The 20,153-nt window shown below is 46.4% G+C and overlaps 1 protein-coding gene across 1 annotated transcript in view; it reads right to left on the reverse strand.

Moving 5' to 3' along the window:
• Positions 1–20,153, reverse strand: part of RELL2 (RELT like 2) — a 430,484-nt gene that overhangs the window by 393,754 nt on the left and 16,577 nt on the right. Inside the window, exon 2 of the mRNA XM_069654128.1 lies at positions 1,572–1,785. Coding sequence (XP_069510229.1) covers positions 1,572–1,779 — 208 coding nt within the window. The 5' untranslated portion in view covers positions 1,780–1,785. The remainder of the gene's footprint in view (positions 1–1,571; positions 1,786–20,153) is intronic.

The raw sequence follows: 20,153 nt of genomic DNA on the forward strand, positions 1-20,153 counted from the left end.
CCATGCCGCTTTTAACGGCATGGCTACCCCCATACCGGGTACCGGGTCCGGGTTCCTGGAATGGGGAAATACCAGACCATTCCGATCTTGGAGGGCCCGGTATTTCCCCATTCCAGGAATACAGACCCGGTACATCCCCATTCCCATTGAGCCCCCATAGGGCTCAATGGGAATGGGGAGGATGGTAACAACGGGCCTGTTAATGACGGGTCCGTTGTTAGCATCCTGGTCTGCTAGCGGGTCCCGCTAAAGTCGGCTGGTTTTACTAGACGTCCTTAGCGGCACCGGCCAGCAGACCTTGTAATGGGGCGGTAGAGGGATAACGGGGCCGACAGCTCTACTGGCGCCGTTATCCCTCTACCGCATTCCTCATAATGAGGCCCAATATCAACTAAATCTAGGAAGATCTGTTCAATTGCTTAAATTGTCCACATCACTATTTAAGCGTAGCGTGTGATCCTGGCCAAATAATTTAATCACACTGTGCCTTATCTGCAGCTCTGTAAGTGATTCACTTCATAGTTTATATTAATTATGCTGTTTAAATAAAAAGCCTAATGGCAGTAGAGTTGCTCCATATATAATAATAGTGAATGTAGGTATTTTGCACCACAAGGCAGCCCATGGAGACACCCCACACAGAGGGGGTTCAAGGAGCCATTCTGGCGAGAGTACACAGTCACAGAGGCCGAGACAGTCGAAAAAGACATGCAGTGGACAGCCAATAAACTCAGCTGGTGCACAGACAGTCCACTTGGACAACCAGCACAGAGACTGCCAGCAATATTAGACAGCATTGAAGCATCCCAAAGAACCCCCTACAGAAGAGGCAGCCCATATATCTACCCAGGGAAGAGATAGCGTGCAGACTCACAAAGTGCCAGGCCCACACAGTCACCCAGAACAGAAACACCATTTAACTTCCTATCACAGAGACGGTCGACAGCACAATAGCGCGTAGAGAACGGCAAGCGTTACCCCTCTCACAGACAGCAGACAAAATCACCTCGGGTAGTGACTGCTGACAGAGCCAACCCCACAGCGACAGCCTACAGAGTCTGCCAGTAGAGAGACGCCCATGAAGGGATTTCTTGCAGAGGCCGCCCACAGCGCATGCGCATCCCTCACAGAGAGACAAGCACCAGAGAAGCATCTCCTGGGGCAGAGGCAGTCGGGGATAATAGCATCTTATGTTGATGGGGCCTGATGCCACCATCCACGCAGCGGCAGGGTACTAAATGAACACAAACACTCGTTAAACTCTAGCCTGCTCGCAGCCTAAAAACGGCAGCTGCATGGCGAAATAGAAAACACCACACTGAGCACGCCAGACACCATTATGAACTCAGCTCGTAAAACCGCCTCGTGCAGCTGTGTCATGCACAGACAGGCATAGTGTTGTCGCTGCCTGTGGAGCTCTCTGGGCACCCCGCTGCTGGCCTGCACAAGGGCTTTTACACAGCAACGTGTCACATTTCCATAAACAAAAAAAACTCAACATGATATGGAAACGGTGAGGATGATGTACAGCCTTTGTTTGGAACTGCCGATGGCTTTGCTGCATTACTCACTGGCCTGGTCCTCTGACAGTGCTTCCTTGGTCTCGGGGTCCAGCTCCTCGGGTGATGTGCGGCATCGGTACCCCTTCTTCTTCAGGACGTGGCAGATCAGGAACCCGAAGAGTCCCATGAAGAAGAAGACCAGGACCAGCAGGAAGAGCATGTAGGGGTTCTGCTGCGGCTCGGCCTCCCCATTCTCCATGCTGCTGTCTTCGGCCATGTGCACCTGGAAGGCAAGAGGGGACATGTCTTAGAGCATCCTGGGTGCAGGGGCTGGTTCTGCTGCAATGCTGACCTCTGCACGCTGCCCAGGTGTGGGCTGTGCTTCCACTCAGAGGTGGACTACCATGCAAGGTAATCGGGGGCAGGCAAGACACACCGGGCAAAGTAACTGACACGTAACAGACCCTGGCCTAGCTTTACCACCCTGTTCTGAAAACTCATCATTACCCAGAAGAGACCAGCCCACCGCGGCTTGCACCCCTCCCATCATCTTCAAAACATGTCTAAGCCACGATTCATTCAAGTCACATGAAGATGGCTTAGATATCCTTTTTCTACATAGCTTTTTAAACATGCTCATTGTGCTTGACCCAAAGGTGTTTTTGTTGGGTCCTGAGGAAGGCAGAGACTTTTTTTCAACCCGACGAAACGTATGGCCTAGTAAGTGAGCAGCATATGAGTCTGCAAGGCCCCACAGAAATATTGGATCATAATTTGGAATACGTATTGTAAATACTGGGATGTTTGTATTTGTTCATATGTGCTTGAGGGCGCAGGGTTTTTGTTAGGTCCTGAGGAATGCAGAGTCATTTGTTCAACTAGCCGAAACGTATGGCCTAGTAAATGAGCAGCATAGTCTGTAAGGTCCTTCGGAAACATTGGATCGTCATTTGTAATACGTGGTAAATATTGTGATGTTTGTATTTGTTTTTATTGCCTTTTTTGATTTGATATTTTGTGCTTATTCATGAATTAATTTTTGGGATATTTTGTGAACTATAAAAATTGTTTTTTGGCATTATCTTGACTATTGTTATAATGAATGAACAACGTTCTTTAAATTGCTTGACTTTTTGAGTTGACGGTAAGTGATGACTTTGACGTCATCATTAGTGTCGCTTTGTTCATAGCACGAAATACGCAGCACCATTTCAATGGAATTTTCAGAACTGATGCAAATGTATTAATTATTCCCAGAGGGACAATTTCACTGTTTGGCTGTTTGTTTTCCCCACTCCCCTTCAGAGTTAGCGTCATCCCTTGTCTACTTATTATGGGCTTTTTGTGTAGGCATGGCAATGGCACTTGCCAGGCACATCCATTGAAGTATTACATGGGCATTGAAGGTAGCAGGTGCAAAGTGGTGTGAGTACCTGGGCATCTAATAGCAGTGCCTGCAAATGCCTGCTACATTTATACGTCAAAACTGTTGATGTTGCCAATGTTTGTTTTTAACAGGATTTTAGTAAAGGACATGCACAGTGTTATAAATCGAGTGGCTGAAGGCAGGTCTGGTTAAGACATTTATATTATACAAATAGCAGGTTTATAACTCCAATTAAGTCATTCACTCTCAAAAGACTGCTTTGAAAAAAGACTGTCAGGCACTTTGAGTGCAAAGTTTGATGCTAAGGCTTAATTAAAGTGAGCTCAAAGAGTTCCCATGAGGAGGTCTTTTGGGCGGGAGGAGCAGGAACTGGGTGGGAATGGCAATAGGGATTAGCATGGCCATGGGAAGTCAATGGGTGTGCAAATAACCAACCAACACCTACAAGCGCTGTGTCACTCCTCACATGCCATTTCTCCCTATCCGTACTCTAATGCAATAGTTTTGGCTTGGAGGTGTCACAAGCCCTACCTAATAGCGGTAAGAATTTTATTTAAGGGGGTCCGAAATGTGTATGTTAAAATGATCAGCATTATTGATGCTCACTTTATTTTATTTTTTATTTATTTGAATTTTTATAGCGCACATCGGCCCTGGGGCATCGTGGCGCTGATGCAGAATGCTTACTTAGTACGGGCTTACAGAGGCAGATCAACAGGCACACAAGGTCGAAAGATGGGGGGAGATGCATGTTCATTGGTTACAGGGAACAGCATATCCGCCTGAATGAGTGTTGCAATTGCAGCGACATTACATGATTAGTTGAACAGTTTGGTTTTCAGCATTTTCTGGAATAGTGTGTAGGATTTCTCATTCCTTAGTGCGCTGCAGAGGGCATTACAGTTTTTAGGAGCTAGGTGTTGAAAGCTGGAGCCTCCTGCTTTTGACCGTTTGAAGGAGGGGACATGCATCTGGTTTGTTAGGTGTGCTCTGGAGGGTCTGCAAGTAGGGTTGATGGTGATCCTCTCTGATAAGTATGGAGGGACGTTCGGTGCTAGGCATTTGTGGGTAATTGCCATGGTTTTAAAGAGAATGCGCTCTTTGATTGGTAGCCAGTGTGCATCCTTCCTTGCCCGGGAGATGTGTTCCCTTTTAGGGATGCTTAATGCTGCTCTGAGGGTATTATTTTGTGTGACTTGGAGCTTGTTGAGGTTTTTGGCAGAAGTGCCTAAAAAGAGGGCATTGCAATAGTGTTGCTTGGTGCCGACTGTGGCTCTGGCAATTGATAGGCAGTTTTTAGTGGACAGGAATGGCTTGACAGCGTTGATAATCTTAGTTGTGAGGGCAGCAGAGGAGGCTACAGCAGTGACCTGGTGTGTCATTGAGAGGTAGGAGTCAAGGTACACCCCAGGGTCTTTACTGATGATGAGGCAGTGATGGTTGTATTATCGATATTGAAGGTGCTATATTGGGGGAAGAGTTTATTGAGAGTTTCTTTTGTGCCTACCACGAGGATCTCTGTTTTATCTCCATTGAGATAGAGGCCGTTGGCTGCCATCCATGTTTGGATGGTAGTGTAGATATTGCTTAAGGCTGTAGTGTCTTGATCATAGTTGTCGGTTAGTGGGAGTAAGACTTGTGTGTCGTCGGCATAATTAGTGTAGGCTATGTGACGCCGATCCAAGTCGTTGAAAAGAGGGAGAGTGAAGATGCTATACAAGGTAGGTGCAGTACAGGAACCTTGTCGGACTCCACAGTGGATAACGATGGGAGTAGCACATGCAGAGTCGGAGAGGACTCTCACGAGTCTTCCTTTGAGGAAGGACGCAATCCATGCTGCAGTTTATGGTGAGAAGTGGGCGTTGTTTATTAGCTGCTTGCCAAGAATATCATGGTTGACAAGGTCAAAGGCAGCCGACAGATCTAAAAAAAAGAGAAGTGCCAGTTTGCCTTTTGTCCATAATGTCACCCAGTTGGATCTTGCGGTCCAGTAAGGTAGATTCCGTCCCGTGACCTGGGCGGAATCCCGATTGCCTTTTGCCTAGGATCTTGTTTTCTTCCAGGAATTGCTGGATTTGAGTATAGGTAATTTTATCCAGGATTTTGAGCAAAAAAGGGACAGTGGTGATAGGCATGTAGTTGTTTGTTATTTCCAGGTCTAGTGAGTTTTTTTTCTCGAAGTGGGCGGATCCATGCTTCTTTTAAACTTTCAGGAACTGTGTTGGTTTTGAAGGAGGCATTAATGAAAGTTTGTAGAAAAGGGACAAGGGTTTCTGCACAGTCTTTGATTAGTTTAGCTTGGCAAGCATCTCCTTTACAGTTTAAGGGCTTAATTTTGATGAGAATATCTATAACTTCCGACTCAGTAACATCCCTAAAGGAGAAGGGTTTAATTATATGGGTGGAGACTTTGTTTTCTAGGGGGGCTGCTGAGGTGATGAGATTGGAAATGTTTTTGAGATGATCGTGAATTTTCTTTTGTAGGAGCTCAATTTTATTTTGCAGTGCTGTTTGTATGCTGGTACACCAAGTGTTGTATTTTATAATCTCTAGTGATTTAGTGGCTGGAGTGGATAGTTCTTTAAAGATTGCGAAGAGTTCCTTAAATTCAGAGGCGGCGTTAGCAATTTTGTCATTATAGGAGGAGGATTTGGCAGTCATTATAGCTTTTTGGTATTGAGAGGCCAGAGTCTTGTGGATTCATGTCGGGATTCCAGCCATAAATTCAAGGCTTTACATTTTTGGGTTCGTAGTTCTTTAAGTTCTGCTGTCTATGATAAACAGGTGTTAGAGTGTTTTTAATTTTTTTGCTTTTTTACTTTGTAGTGGAGCTATGGTGTTGATGGCTGTTTTTAGCGTGGTGTTGTAGATGTCCGCCAGCACCGAAGGGTCTGCGGTGGTTGGGAGGTTGAGCGTTAGGGGGTCAAAAGGGGGAAGGATCCATTTCTGGCTAGAGCTGGTGGGATGGGGCTGATATTTGTGTGCTGGTTGAAGCTGGTAGGGATGAAGAAGTGTATTAGGTGATGGTCAGACCACGGGGTAGGGGTGTTGGAGCTTATGTCTATATCACAGTTGTGGTCTGCCACCCAGTCAAGGGTGTGCCCTTTGCAATGGGTGGGTGTGAGAATTCTTTGTTGGAAACTGAGCTCCTGTAACGCTTGTGCCAGGGCTTTGGATGGTTTATCCTTTGGATCATAGAAACCTAGATTAAGGTCACCTAGGAGAACTTATTTTGTTGAGGGCTTAAGGTTTTCGCTTAGTTGGGTGAGGTTGTCGTTGAAGTGTGCTATAGGACCTGATGGGCGGTAGGCTAGGTGGATGGTGAGGGTGGTGTTTCGGAGAGATAGACATCTTGATTGCGAGGGAATCGATGTTCTGCCTGAGGTTGGAAGAGGTTTGTCTGACGGCTGGGCAGTCTATGACTATGACGGCTACTCCTCCGCCTTTGGCTGAGTGTCTATCTTGCCTGGCGATAGAGTGTCCTTTTGGAAGGGCCAGAGAGGGCAGGGCCTGCAGCTTCATGGAGCCAGGTTTCCGTGATTGATAAAATGTCAAGGTCGAGGTAGGTGATGAGGTCATGGATTTCCGTGGCATGAGCTGGGAAGGATCTGGCATTGATTAGTGCACATTGTAGATTAGTGGGTGCTATGGTTTTCCCTGGTGTACTTTTGTTTGATTGGGTGGAGGCGGTGGGTGAGGTGTGGGTATTGTTGAGTTTGTGTGGGGTCGATGCTGAGTGTGAAAAGTTTCTGTAGTGGAAGCGAGATCCTAATCTGACATTTCTAAGGCTGAGAGGACATGGGATAAGCGGCTTGGGGGGGGGGGGCAAAGCGGGTGATCCATTCTGCGGGGGAGATAACAACAGTATCAGCGGAGGTGGTGTCTAAGTGTTGTGTATCTAGGGGGGTGTTAATGTGCAAGGCAGTTAGGAATTTTGTTGGTGTTATGGTGTGGCCTGGAGGTAAGATAGCTGTCATGGTGAGTGTTGCTCTCTGTAGGATAGTCATGGTATGGAGGTGTTTGAGCGAGGCGCTGGTGGTGAGACTATTGGTGTACTATAGGCTGGGCAGTGCGCTGGGAGAATGGCAGGTAGAATAGTGCAGTTGAAGCAGGTACAATGGAGGTAGGGAAGGTGCAGTGTGACATGTTGAGGTGCTAAATGCTGGTGGGTTACATGTATAGTGTATTGTCAATAAGCGCCCTTTTGCAAAGTAATGAAGAGAAGGGTAAAAATGATCCTTCTGTGTATTATTAAAAATTGGCCAGGAGCGATATGGTCCTGTATTGCACAGAATTTATTGAATACCTCCAATCGAGAGTGGAAATGGATTAAAAAATAATGTCAACAACACATGCAGATATTCAAAACGTTTGCATGGGGTATTTCTGAGAAGCTGCATCCACTTCTGCCATGCTGGTAGTTTTCTCACAATGAGGTGAAGGCCTGCCATTACCATATGTGGTACCAGTATGTACTGCACGCGGTAATGACGTGCCAAAATCCTCCTAACACATATTGAGGGTCTTCTTCTTTTAGATCAGATAATGGAGTAGGTTTTTAAGAAAGAGCCGCATTACTCCTGGTCAATCAAGATATGTCTAGCACAGATGAGTGTGAATGCAGTAGGCCTATTAGGTATTTGCGGGAATGTGCAGAAAATGTATGGATTAAAGAAATAATATAGTTCTTATGTCCTTGGACTTTGCAAACGGTTTGGCTACCGTTTCACAACAAATTTTATTTCCTAAATTACATTTATTGTGAATCAGTGATCAGTTCTGAAAATGGATTGCCGCCAAATGATTGAGCAATTAAGATTTCAGATCAGATTAATGACATGTGTCCTAGAGGGGCCTGTGAGGCTTGCGGTGGAATTCAACAACACTACATATCGAGGCAAACTGACATTACACATGCACGTAGCAGCCATGTAACATGGGTAGGCCAACGGCAGACGCGGTCCATGGTGGATGCGTGCGGGTGGGGGCATTTATGTCACAGTAACACACGGACCACAAACAGACTGAAAGGGCCTATACTTCAAGGCCAAGAGAGGTCAGGGGTGGGCTCTTTGCCAACAACCCCCACATGAGTCCAGTGCCAGGATGTGGCTCTCAGCGCGTGGCCTTCATTATCCTGCACCAACATCAGGACTAGTGGGGTCATTTACCACCGTACAGGGCAGTCTGGCCACATCTGGAGTAGGGTGTCTCACTTTTGACACCTACTTTGAAATGTTAAATCAGGGAACTCGACAAAGATCAAAACTGGGCCACGGAATAAATGAAAGGAAGGCAGGAGTTGAGGTCTGATGAGAAGTTCAACCACTAGATAGTATTTTCCTTGGAGAAAAGGCGGTCCAGGCTGCATTGCCCTACATATGCATGTCAATACATGGGCACAATTTGGATTTAGCAAGGGACAGGTCTCGCATCAATGTTGCCTCAAATAAAACCAATGTTTAAGGTCTACCGAGAGATAACCAAACCGGAAGCACTCATGAAATTACTGTTAACACCTCCTGGACTTCTTTGACTCCAAAACCTTCAGAGTGGGTGACTCAGTTACAACCGCACCCTCAGTGAGTATCCCCATTTCTCTGCCTATTTCTTCAATCTGTGCTATGATCCTCCTTCTCCATTAACCAACTGACAACCCTCGGCCACATCTAAAAATGAGTGGGTGAATCGAAGCCGCAAACCAGCTTTAGAGGCATGTTCGGCCATCCACATGGTTGAAGGAGTCTGTGAGTATCATGAAGCAGGACAACGCAAAACCGCTCAATGAGCCGTTTCCATAAGCAATTGAATGAAGCCATTACTCGCCCACTGCTCAAAGAACTCCTGCCTATCGCTATCGCTAGCAGCTTAACTATACCCCATCACTGATCTGCCGTAATCAAGCACAAACCTAAGAACGAGAGTTAACAAAACAACAATACAAATTAATAGCTAGACCGGGACATTTGGCTGTGGGATACCTTTCCCGTTCAGCACCTCAATGAGGGTGCCCAACGGGAAAGGTGTCCCCTGGGAGGACAATGTGTGCCGAGAAATTCCTGCTCAGCACGCTCATTGTCCTGGCAGCAGGACACCTTACCCTTTCCAGATGGGACTCTGGAGAGGTGTGCCGCTGCCAGGACAAAGTCCCAAGGAGTCTAGGCAGCAGAGGGGCTCTCATGTTGCTATGTGTCAACAAAGCATTACAATGTGAGCCATTAGGCCCTGGGGGGAAGGAGGGGGGACTATTAGCGGGGACTTTTGTCCCTTTAGAAACGTCAATGGGAGTGCTCAGTAGTGAAAAAGGTGCATAATTCTGCATGTTTTATGAAATTATGGCTAAACCCCAAAGGGGATTTGTTAGGCTCAGAAAAATCTACACAATCCTATTGTGACTTTGCATGCAGGATGGGGAGAATAAAACTAAAGGCAAACTCCTACTGCTCAACATATTTCTATGACAATGTATATAGTGTATAGTTAGTTTACTGTATAAGGCTAGATTATTATGTAATGTGGTTTGCTACCAAAGCATTGCTATGAATAAAGTATTATTTAAGCACATGAAATGTAAAGCAGAACCTTAATAAATATCTATATCAACCAAACCTGGGAAGATGTGCTCAGTTGCTTAAATTGTCTGCATCCCACATTCACCATTTAACCCAAGTGTGGAACCCTGGGCAAATCCTTTAATCACACTGTTTCTTATCTGCAGCTCTGTACGTGATTCTGATTTACTTCAGAGCTATTATTAATATATCAGCTATTATAAAAAAAGCCTAATATCTATAGTGTTGCTCCATATATATTAGTGCAATTAAGGTACTTTGCGCCACAAAGTTATTTGCCACTGGTCCTACGTATGGCAACTTATTCTAAAGTCTCTCCGATGGTGCCTCCAAGTTTCAAAGACTGATGATGCTCCTTGTGGTGTCCTTTTCTGTGAAGTCACTTCTGTTTGTGCAATCCACGTTTAAATTAGGAGGTTGGCATGTGCATTGCCGCAGAGCCCCTGGACAGAGCCCTAATAGATGAGTTTCCTGCATCTGTAAAGATCCTGCAGTTTTATTTTTTGTTATGTGTTAAAATGCCATCTGCCACTAATTTTAGCCAAAAACTAGATTGGGGCAGGGATGGGCAGGTTGGGGGTGCGAATGAGACCGTATGGAATTGCACGCACTGCATTTGGCGGGGAAAGTAGCAGGACTTTTTCGTGGCTCGCCCCACCCCCCACTCTTGCAATGCTGGATACACCCATGCATAGACACCTGCATCACCCTTCTCACCGGTATGTCTGGTTTCAGATCCAGTAGGTGAGGAAACAGAAACCATGCATGCCAACATGACAGCAACTTCTAAGCTACTTGAGATGAGGGCAGTCCGACTGCACGGACCCTCCCGAATGAGCCACTGAGTTTACCACATGGTGTACCGGTACATGTGGTGTGTGGTGTTAATCACGCTCAAACAAATAAAACACATTTTAAATAAATTATATTTTATTTTCAAATCAAATTCATTGACTCTTGTCAGGGTGTGTTTTTCATGGAACATATATCTGGGTGTCATGATTCTTATTTGAGTCTGTGGAAGGCAACATTGTTTTTTATTGAGACTTTCTTCTCATTCACTAAACCCATTCGGACTTTGCCTTCAATTCCCAGAATGCATCGTTTCCATTTATAAAACTCTGGGATGGAATTTCCCAGAATGCAGCGTTGTTTTCATCTTTGGATCTCTTTCCCAGTCACTGGGCGCTCTGGGACCCCACTTTCCAGAATGCATCATTCCTTTCATATTTGCACTTCCTTTCTTCATCATAGAAATGGTCAATTCTACACTTACTTTTCAGGTAGAACCGGTTTTGCAAGCATTTTGGAAACCCACCAGGACACTAACTGTGCTTGCTAAACATACCCCAATGCTCAAAACAGAGGTGTGTCAGACTGTACCACTCTGATGATCCTTACTGAGGGTGAAAGTGTTGCGGTTCTCTGCATCCTTGAGAGCTGTCTCCCTGGGGTTGATAAAGCTGTGTGTAAAATAGTGCTACCCTTTTAAACGACAATTTTCTGGAGAAAATAGGCATGCTTTTGAGTTCATTTGTGCATGCCCACAATGCACTGCTGAGTGGCTCTGAGCTGGAGGTGAACTTCCAGGGGTGGCGGTTGTCTAGTGCTGTGACACGTGTAGCTTGTTAGCGGCAATGGCTTATTCTACGCCCACATGCCTTAATCCTCGTGCACTAAATGCTTTGGGCCTCTGCTTCCCTGTGAATGCGCAGCGTTCTCATTCCTTCGGCTGTCTGGAAGTTGGCACCTGCGGATCAACCTCTGAACTCATGTGTCCTTTAACGGATGTCAGCTGTGTTTGTTTATTCATTTAAGCCACTATGTGACTGAGATGTGCGAAGCTGGGAAGTGTTGGCAGGTTCAGATATATATATTCTGCTGCGGGGTATAACATGATACGTCTAGACCCATGGTTCTGTTTGACTTCCAGGCGATGTCAGAAAACCTATATTCCAAGACCATGTTCAACGAGAAAACTGAGGGCAAACACTTTCTAAATGCCATATGCTGTTGTAACAGAGCAACATCATCCTACAGTAGCCTAATGATCTTCACCTGAGCAAGCCCACTGGGTAAAAGCTGAATTCTTGTTGTAAGGGAGATTCCCACCCCTTTGGCATTGTGCATTGTTATCTGGTGTCCAAAATGCCCCAGAAGCACAAAAAGTCATAGTGGAGTGCATAGCCCCCAAAACGACTGAGCCCAAGTGGGCTCATTCATTCGAAGGCCTGTTTAATCCAACTCCTCCCTCCCCTGTCCCCCACTGAGACACGACCCTCTATACTGAGACTTGTACCTCCACTCGGAAGAATCAGATGGCCAGAATCTATAATACTTGTATTTTTCAGCAACAATGAAAAAGTTTCTGCTTTTATAAAGCTCCAGCTTCATTAAAAAAAAACGAATGCAGTGATATGGATGACATGTCATTTTAATCAAACACAGAAGCTCACCAAAGGAAGGCCAGTCACGTTCTGTGTGGTGGTCTTATTTGTGTTAATACATGTCTGTATCCTAAACTTGTTAACCCTATAATTGCTAGGGGCGTATATTTCCGTCCTGAATTACATAGGAATTCATTGTAATCCCTGCTCTTAGCTGAAGCCCCGCCACTTCATATCATATATTATTCAAAGGTATATTCCCCCAAGGAGGTGGGAACAAGGCGAAGTAAAAACAGTTCAGGTTTCTGTGCTGTAATCCAGGTTAATGCCCTAAATCGGTTGCTTGTGGATGAAGTCCAGTCAGACCAATAGAACATGTTATGTCGAAAGCATTCCTTATGGCCTCCATTGTTACTGGGCCTTGGCCGCGATCACCAAGTCTGGACCAATGATGGTGGTGGCCAGCTATTGCTTTCAGTCCCTGACCAGTGACAAGCTTGGCCCAGATCTAAACCCCAGCTCTGGACTAGTGGCATGGTTGTTACACCTGTACATTGTAAATTGTGTCTCAGAGCTGGCCCATATCCACGCTCTAGCTCGGGACTAGTGACAGGCCTTGCAGAGCTTGCAAGCTCCAAAATAGCTGTTTATTGGCTCAGCTTTAACTTCCATCCCTAGGCCATTCTGGAGGCGTTATCACTAGCACACAGCCATTGACAGGCTTGACCCAGCTTTCTGATGATAATGATGTTATTTATATAACGCCTTTGCCTATGCACTTTAGATAGAACATATATAAGTACAATATCAGCCAACTGGAGCTGGTACTCATTTATCGACCTTGGAAGGATCAAAAGCTGAGGTAGCTCTGCCTGGATTCGAACCTGCGATCTACAGATCACACACAGATCCCAGCAGCGACTGCTCAACCCACTGAGCTATCTTTCTGGCAACCATTCACCATCTCTTGGCCAATAACAGGTTTGGCCCAGCTGTAATCTCCAGCTCTGGGCCAGTAATTTTATTATAAATGTTTGTTATAGTTTAAAATCAAGCTTTTCACACAAAACACAATACAAACAGACGACAATCACAAATAATGCAATTCGTTCCAAAACTATACATTATTATCACAAACCAAGCTTAAAATGGAACAATTTAAAAAGAAACAATTTAAGAATCAGATCGGGGGATAGCAGGAATAGTTCCACAACAAATTTCATCCAGGATAGCTAAAATTCTAAACCTATGCATATGATTTGTTGAAATCAAGCATTTGGTCCTCTTAATTAGAAGAAATTATGTAAGCCCAATTGGTCCAGGAAAATCAGATCTAAAAATCTCATAGCAGCAATCATCATGGATGTTGGCGGGTCTCCAAGCAAAGTGTGCCAAATTCGAACAGCACTTCAAGCGTTTCCAAGGATAGGTATTTAGCCAATGTTTTAACCCACACACTAGAGAGTTGAGGGCATATTGTTACCAGATGTAATGTTTCTACTTCACTAGTGCAAAACCGATACATTCTCTCAGGCCAAGGAATGTTTTCACACGCCCCTCTCACTTCAAATGTTGCAAATAGATTTAACTTTAAGTACAACCAGGCTCGCCTAAGTTTTATAGAGGGATATGAATGTAATATTGCATTCATAGAGCCCACTGATCTTATATCATAGATAAGATATTCAAAGACTCTATAAGAAGTTAACTGAAACCTATTAACCTTATCAATACACTTTAAAAAAGCGCTTCTTAGCTGTATTTGGTCTGCAGGAGAGCATTTATGCTCTTATACCGCCACGTGCCATTATAGTTGTGCAGATTTCTGCCCATCGTTGTAAGGGTTTACAACTACCTCAGATAATACACCTTGTAACTCTACAAACAGAGATCTGGCTGGAGGCACCAATGAGCTTCTATACAATTGCAAGCATTTCCAGTCGATCGTCGTCTGGATCGAGGTAAGACCTAATATGTCTCAAGGCACTGGGGTGCCTTGGGCCAAGGAAAGTACCTTACACCAAATCTTGCCCTCAAATAGGGACCACTGTGCTTCATTAACACTCACCTCTGCATCATGGATGACCCGAGGGATGATCTTTTGCTGACAGAATTTTAATAGTGGGAGGAGGGAGAACCGTCCAAATTTCCTGTCAAGTTGTTTTAGCTGTGATATTGAAGGTAGTACTGCAGTCTTAATAGCTGAGCATTGTTTCTAACATTTCTTATTACTGCAGATAAATGTTCCTAGGTATTTAAATGATTGGACTTGCTCGAGTTTTTGCTCATTAATTCACAATTGGAATTTCTTAATATCCTTCTTTCTTGTTTTGTTTAGGACAAGAATTTTGGACTTTGCCTCGTTGATCTCCAAACCCATCTCCCTAAAATATAGATCAACCGCTAGCAAGGCTCTCTGGAGGCCAATTTGCATATAATCAAATAAAACCAAGTCATCCGCATACAGAAGGTACGGGATGGACACATTTCCAAGTTTCGTGCATCCCTTTCCTTCTGTGTTCCTTTACAGTGTGGGTTGTAATTGTAGTGTGCTAGAACTGTCTGTTGTAGTAATAATAAAGTAGATATTTGTACACAACCTTGACTGGACAGTCCCTTTTATCATAATTGTATTTTCGCTGTGTTGCAACTAACCGACGATCCACGACCTTGCAGAGATAAGCCTGCTGTTCCATCCACGTTACCAAAATTGGACAAGGAATCTTTTCTGATCCCTTCTGGTGTACTAGAGGTGTGGGGTTGATTGATGGTTTAGAAACCGATATTCATCGCTGAACCACTGGTGCCCCGGAAGTTGATTCGTCATATTGGTGGCAAGAGGGCGGATCAGTTGGATCCTTGCGCACAGCTTAGTCACCCAACGATAAAAGTACTGTTGCAGTCAACGTTTAGTCACTGCTAGGTAATTGGAATAGTCATGGAGCTTGACATGGAAACTATAAAAGGCATGACCAAGGAGGTCCTGCGCGTCTTATGTCAAGAGAGGGGACTTCTCCACAGCACTAAGGTTAATAAACCTGAGTTGCTGAATAGCCTCCAAGCTTGGGTAGAAGCGGGGGCTGTTGGAGAGAAGACCCCAGGGGACAGGCTAGCCCTCATGCAACCGAACCGACAAGACCTTCTGGAGGGGGTAAATGACGAGGATGACCGCATAAGCAGTGTTTCTCGCCAATCATCCCGCCAGGGGGCAAGTGTGGTTTCTCAACACTCAAGAATGTCAGTGAGGACAGGGGCTAGTATGGCATCCCGCAGGTCCCAGGCCTCATCACAGTCTATAAGTGGCCCAGTAATTGTTCTTGCTGTTAATGAGGTCGCGGCTAGAAAGTTCCTGCTCGAGGAGAGGAGGCTAGCGCCGGAGGAACAGAAACAGTGGGACAAGGTTACCATTGAGTGAGACAGGGCCGCCATAGAGCTGCGTAAGCTGGCACTTGAAGAGAAGAAAGAGGCCAAAAGATCCGCCTGTAGCGAAGGCAGGAGTAGTGGCTCAAACCAGTGGGCCCAGGATAAGCCCCGGCGGCACATCCCCAAAGACTTAGTACAGGTTTATGAAGTAGGGAAGGATATTTTTGACTGGTCTGAAGTGCTCCGGCTGGCCTTCCAGCTGCAGGAGGTGGATGAGGTACTGTGGGGTGCAGCTGTGATGAGTCGCTTACCGACACTGGGGACCGATGCAATTCTTCAGTTAACTCCTGAGGAAAGGCCCGTTTATGAGAGCATGAAGGCAGCCCTCCTCAGGAAGTTCAGTAAAAGCCCAGAACAGTATCTAAAGAGCTTCAGAGAGCTCAGAAGGAAAAGTGGGCAGACATTTGAGCGTTCACACACTTGTCGTTGAAATATCTGAGCAGGTGGATGACTGGTAACAAAGTTGACACATTTAAAGGGATGTACAATTTGATAGTGTGTGAGCATGTGTTTAAAAATGGTGAGATTGCCCTGCACCAGCATCTAGTCTACAAGACTATCACAGACCCTAGGGAGCTTGCAAAGGCTGCCAACAGGTTTGTGATTACTCGAGTCCAGAAAAAGGGTCAAGCTAGCACACCCCAACCGAAAGAGAAATCGGCAGACAAAAAAGTAAACAAGGATGGGAAGGTTAAAGGACCAACCCAATCCTCTTCAAAGTCAGGTCCCCAAAAGACTGAAGGGAAACCCCCAAACTCTAATTCAGCTCTGCACACCAAAAAAAGAGCGCAGGCACACTTAACACTGGGAAAGCTGCGTTCTCACTGCCCAAAAGTTGTTTCATGTGTAAGGAGCTGGGCCATAAGAAAGGGGAACATGCTTGTAAGGGCTTACACAAGCAAACCATATGGAATGTTGGACTCGTGGAGGAGGCTATCATTAGTGTGGGCCTCTCAGAGGAGGATTTCCCACTAGGTCAGGGAGTGGCCAAATGTGGATTGGTTACACTAAGTGGAAACGGTACAGCATCTCCAAAGGAGACCAAAGTTCCCAATAATACTCGACTCTACATAGAGCATGTGTACATCAATGGACACAAAACTCCTACAGTCCAAGACACCGTGCCTAGCGTCACATCTGTCACCCGGCAGTGGGTACAGCCAGGCCAGTAAATTGATGGGCCTGAGTTGTGTGTAAGTGTATTTGATGGTAAGAGTAAGTGACCCTTGCCGATAGAAGAGTTCAGCTGGTGAGTCGTGATGACCCAGCGCTGTGTAGCGGTGAAAGACTCCATCCCTGTCCCATGTCTTTTGGGCAATGATTTTCCTGATCCCGAAATAGTTGCAGCGACTACATGATCGAGAACGAAAGAGAAAGTCGGATTGAATGCTCTGAAATCCTTAAGGCCTGGAGTGCTTCCAGAGGGCTTTTTGGAAGGACTGGCGTGGCCCGTAGCCCCTAGTTCAGTTCCACAGACTACTGAGTCGCCTACTCCTGTGGGAGAGGGGCTAGAAGCCATGTAAGACCCTACTTTGGTAGCAGGGGAGCCTGTGAGTTCAGAGTTGCCTGACACAGCGCAGGAACCTGAGGTGGAGGACCAGGTGGGCGCAGATCTAAAGGGTCTGCCCAAGCTGGATGAGTTTGCATCATCTGGGGGCCCAGATCAGACTAACTTCTACACAGCCCAGAAAGATTGGCCCACTCTGGTGGGTCTGTGGAAGCAGGTGGATGAGCAAGCTAAGGGCGAGGCCCCTGGGCTGTACAAAGTGTACTAGGAGGATGGACTCCTGTGCAGTGAGCCAAAAGATTCTGAGGGCGAGGACACCAGAATGTTGGTGGTTCCATAATGCCGCGGAAAGTTCCTTTTGGATTTGGCTCACCAAATTCCTTTAGCTGGTCACTTGGGAGTGACTAAGACATCAGACCGGTTGTCTGTGCACTTTTACCGGCCGCAGTTCAGCGCAACCGTTAAGACATTTGTCTGGTCCTGCCCGACTTGCAAGCTTCTGGTAAGTCAGGTGGTTCTACAAATGCCCCCTTAATTCCACTACCTGTGGTTGGGTGACCTTTCGAGAGAATAAGCATGGATATTGTGGGTCCTTTGGATCCTCAAACCAGCTCAGGAAACCGATATATCTTGGTGGTGGTGGACCACACCATGAGATACCCTTAGGCTGTCCCTCTCAGGAGCATCAAAACCCCTGTGGTTGCAAAGGCTCAGATTTGGATATTATCCAGTTTTGGATTCGCCAAGGAAGTCATTTCTGACAGGGGATCAAAGTTCATATCAGCACATATGAAGGCTGTGTGGAAGAGTGTGGGGTCACCTACCGGTTCGCTACCTCCTTTCATCCACAAACCAATGGGCTTGTTGAGTGGTTCAACAAGACCCTGAAAGGCATGATAGATGGCTTGGAAGAACACCTAAAGATAAAATGGGATATTCTGCCATGCCTTCTGTTCGTCTACAGGGAGGTGCCACAGAACAGAGTAGGGTTTAGCCCATTTGAGCTTCTGTTTGGACGCCCTGTATGAGGTCCACTCAGTCTAGTGAAGGAGGGATGGTAAAGCAAATCCTCATCCTTGTCACAAGATGTGGTGGACTATGTACTCAGCCTCCTGTCTAGAATGGTAAAGTACATGGATCAGTCAACAAAAAATTAAAGGCCAGTCTGGAGCTGATGAAGCACTGACACGACCAAAAGGCCACAGTGACAGTCTATTCTCCAGGCCAGTGAGTGTGGACTATGGAGCCTGTTAAGCCCAGTTCCCTTCAGGACAAGTGGACTGGGCCTTACTGTGTGCTGGAAAAGGTCAGTGAGGTGAATTATATCATTGATGTGAAAGGACCTAAACAGATGTGCAGGGTCTTTCACGTACCTGGGATGACTTGTTCATGGCATTAGTGACTAACAGAGAGACTGAGGAGGAGACAGATCCCCTTCCAGACCTCCTGCACACTGAAGCCACAGATGGGTCAGTTGAAGGGGTCAACCTTGCAACGGACCTGTCAGAACAGCAACTGAGAGACAGTTGCCGTTTACTGGGACAGTTTGCCGGTCTGTTTTCGCTGACTCCCGGTTGCGCAGATTGGTGCATCGATGATGTGGACACTGGAGACAGTAAGCCGGTGAAGAATAAAATTCACTGGATGTCCGATAAGGTCAGGTGTAACATTCACCTGATTCCCACGGAGGCGCAGGTCTGGCTTCGAGTGCTGATGCTTCTTCAATGGTGAAGCACAGGACTCTGAAGATGGACAGGAAGGGCCCCTCTACTCTGGCTTCTCCGGCTCGCAGTGGGTAATCCAGTGAAGTAACTGGGTTTATTCCCCTGTGCGTGAAAAGGGAGTATTACCTACTGACTGAGTTATGCTCAAGCCTCCCACTCTCTTCCAACCCTCCACGATACGCTTCCACGATTCCCCGTGAAGTCTCACCTTAGGGTCAGGAAGGATGAGCTCTCCATCCTGCTTCTGATGCAGGGGCGCGTTGAAACCCAGTTACTTCACTGGATTGAAGATTGATGGGAGTTCAGGTAAGCTTGACTATTCAGGTAAGGCTCTGTAAAAGTTCTGTTGCAAGTTCAAAAGTCCAAGCTTAATAATAATGTTCATTGTCTTTTTCCCCTTAGGGGCCGGGGTTCGGAATGCCGGAGATATGGCGCCGACCCGAAGTGAAACGTGCAGTTCCAGTAAATGACAGGTGAGTTCTGGATGAGCGCTCGGGTAATGTCTTTGCATTCGCTCATTCAATGTCTTTGTCTTTTTTCCCCATAGGGGCCGGGGTCCGGATGCCTGGAAGCGGCAAGACCCGAAATGAAATGGGAATGACCCAACAGGTAAGACTTAGAAGGAAACTGAGCTTTTCCTATTCCCTTCCTTCTCTCACCTTGTTCTTGTCTTTTTCTCTCTAGGCTCTGGGAAGTGGCTGTGGATCCGGATGATCGCTGCTGAAGATGGTGGCGTCCAGGAAAGGTGAGTGAAATGCAGCGCTGCAGCGATCGTAGCGAAATGCTTTTAAAATGATGTCTTCCTTTTCAGGATCGTCGGTGTGAAGTCTCTGTGGTGCCGGTTTAGCAGGTAAGGTCTTTTGTCTCCCTTTGCAGGTGACCCAGGATACTGACAGAAGTGGTTGAGGTCCAGATGCAGGAGCTGACACGGTGAGCGTCCAGCTGCGAGGAACAGAACAACGCGAAGCGTGAGTTGCTGATCGGCTGTGGTTTAAATAGCTTTGGAAGAAGTTCCAAGTGTGTATCCTTCCTCCGATCAGGTATGTATCCTTCCCCGACCACACCCGGGTGGAAAGTAGTCCCACAGGTAAAGTAGTTCCATTCAGGCCTCAAGAGGGCCTGGATGTGGCAGCATGGTCTTCATCAGCTAAGTGCACATTAAAACACTTGAACACATGTCTAGCTTTATGAGCCTCACGCCTAAGGCGCCAGGACAGGGGTCCAACATGAGCCTGGCGCCTAAGGCGCCAGGACTGTGTCCAAAGGGCCCCAGCTTGGGCCCGCTGGCACTCCCCTGGGGGAAATGATGCCTGCCTCTGGGGTTGCTGGGTCGGACCTGGCTCCTTGGAGGTAGGCATCATGACAGTACCCCCCTCAAGGCCCCTCCCAAGGTTCTTCCCTCCGGGGGTTTTGGCGTGTTCGGAAATCTCTGGTGAAACCTTTGTACTAATCGAGGTGCGTGGACATGGTTACTAGGCTCCCACGATCTCTCCTGAGGTCCATATCCCTTCCAGTCAACAAGATAGAAAAGTTTCAACTTTACCACCTTGGAGTCTAAAATGTCTTTAACTTCGAATTCTAATTCCCCTTCAATTTGAACTGGATCTGGAGGCTTGGACAATCGGGTTCCAGGTTGTACGGGCTTCAAAAG

The sequence above is a fragment of the Ambystoma mexicanum genome, chromosome 3q, assembly GCF_040938575.1.
Source record: "Ambystoma mexicanum isolate Mex_15411 chromosome 3q, UKY_AmexF1_1, whole genome shotgun sequence".
Taxonomy (NCBI): Eukaryota; Metazoa; Chordata; class Amphibia; order Caudata; family Ambystomatidae; genus Ambystoma; species Ambystoma mexicanum.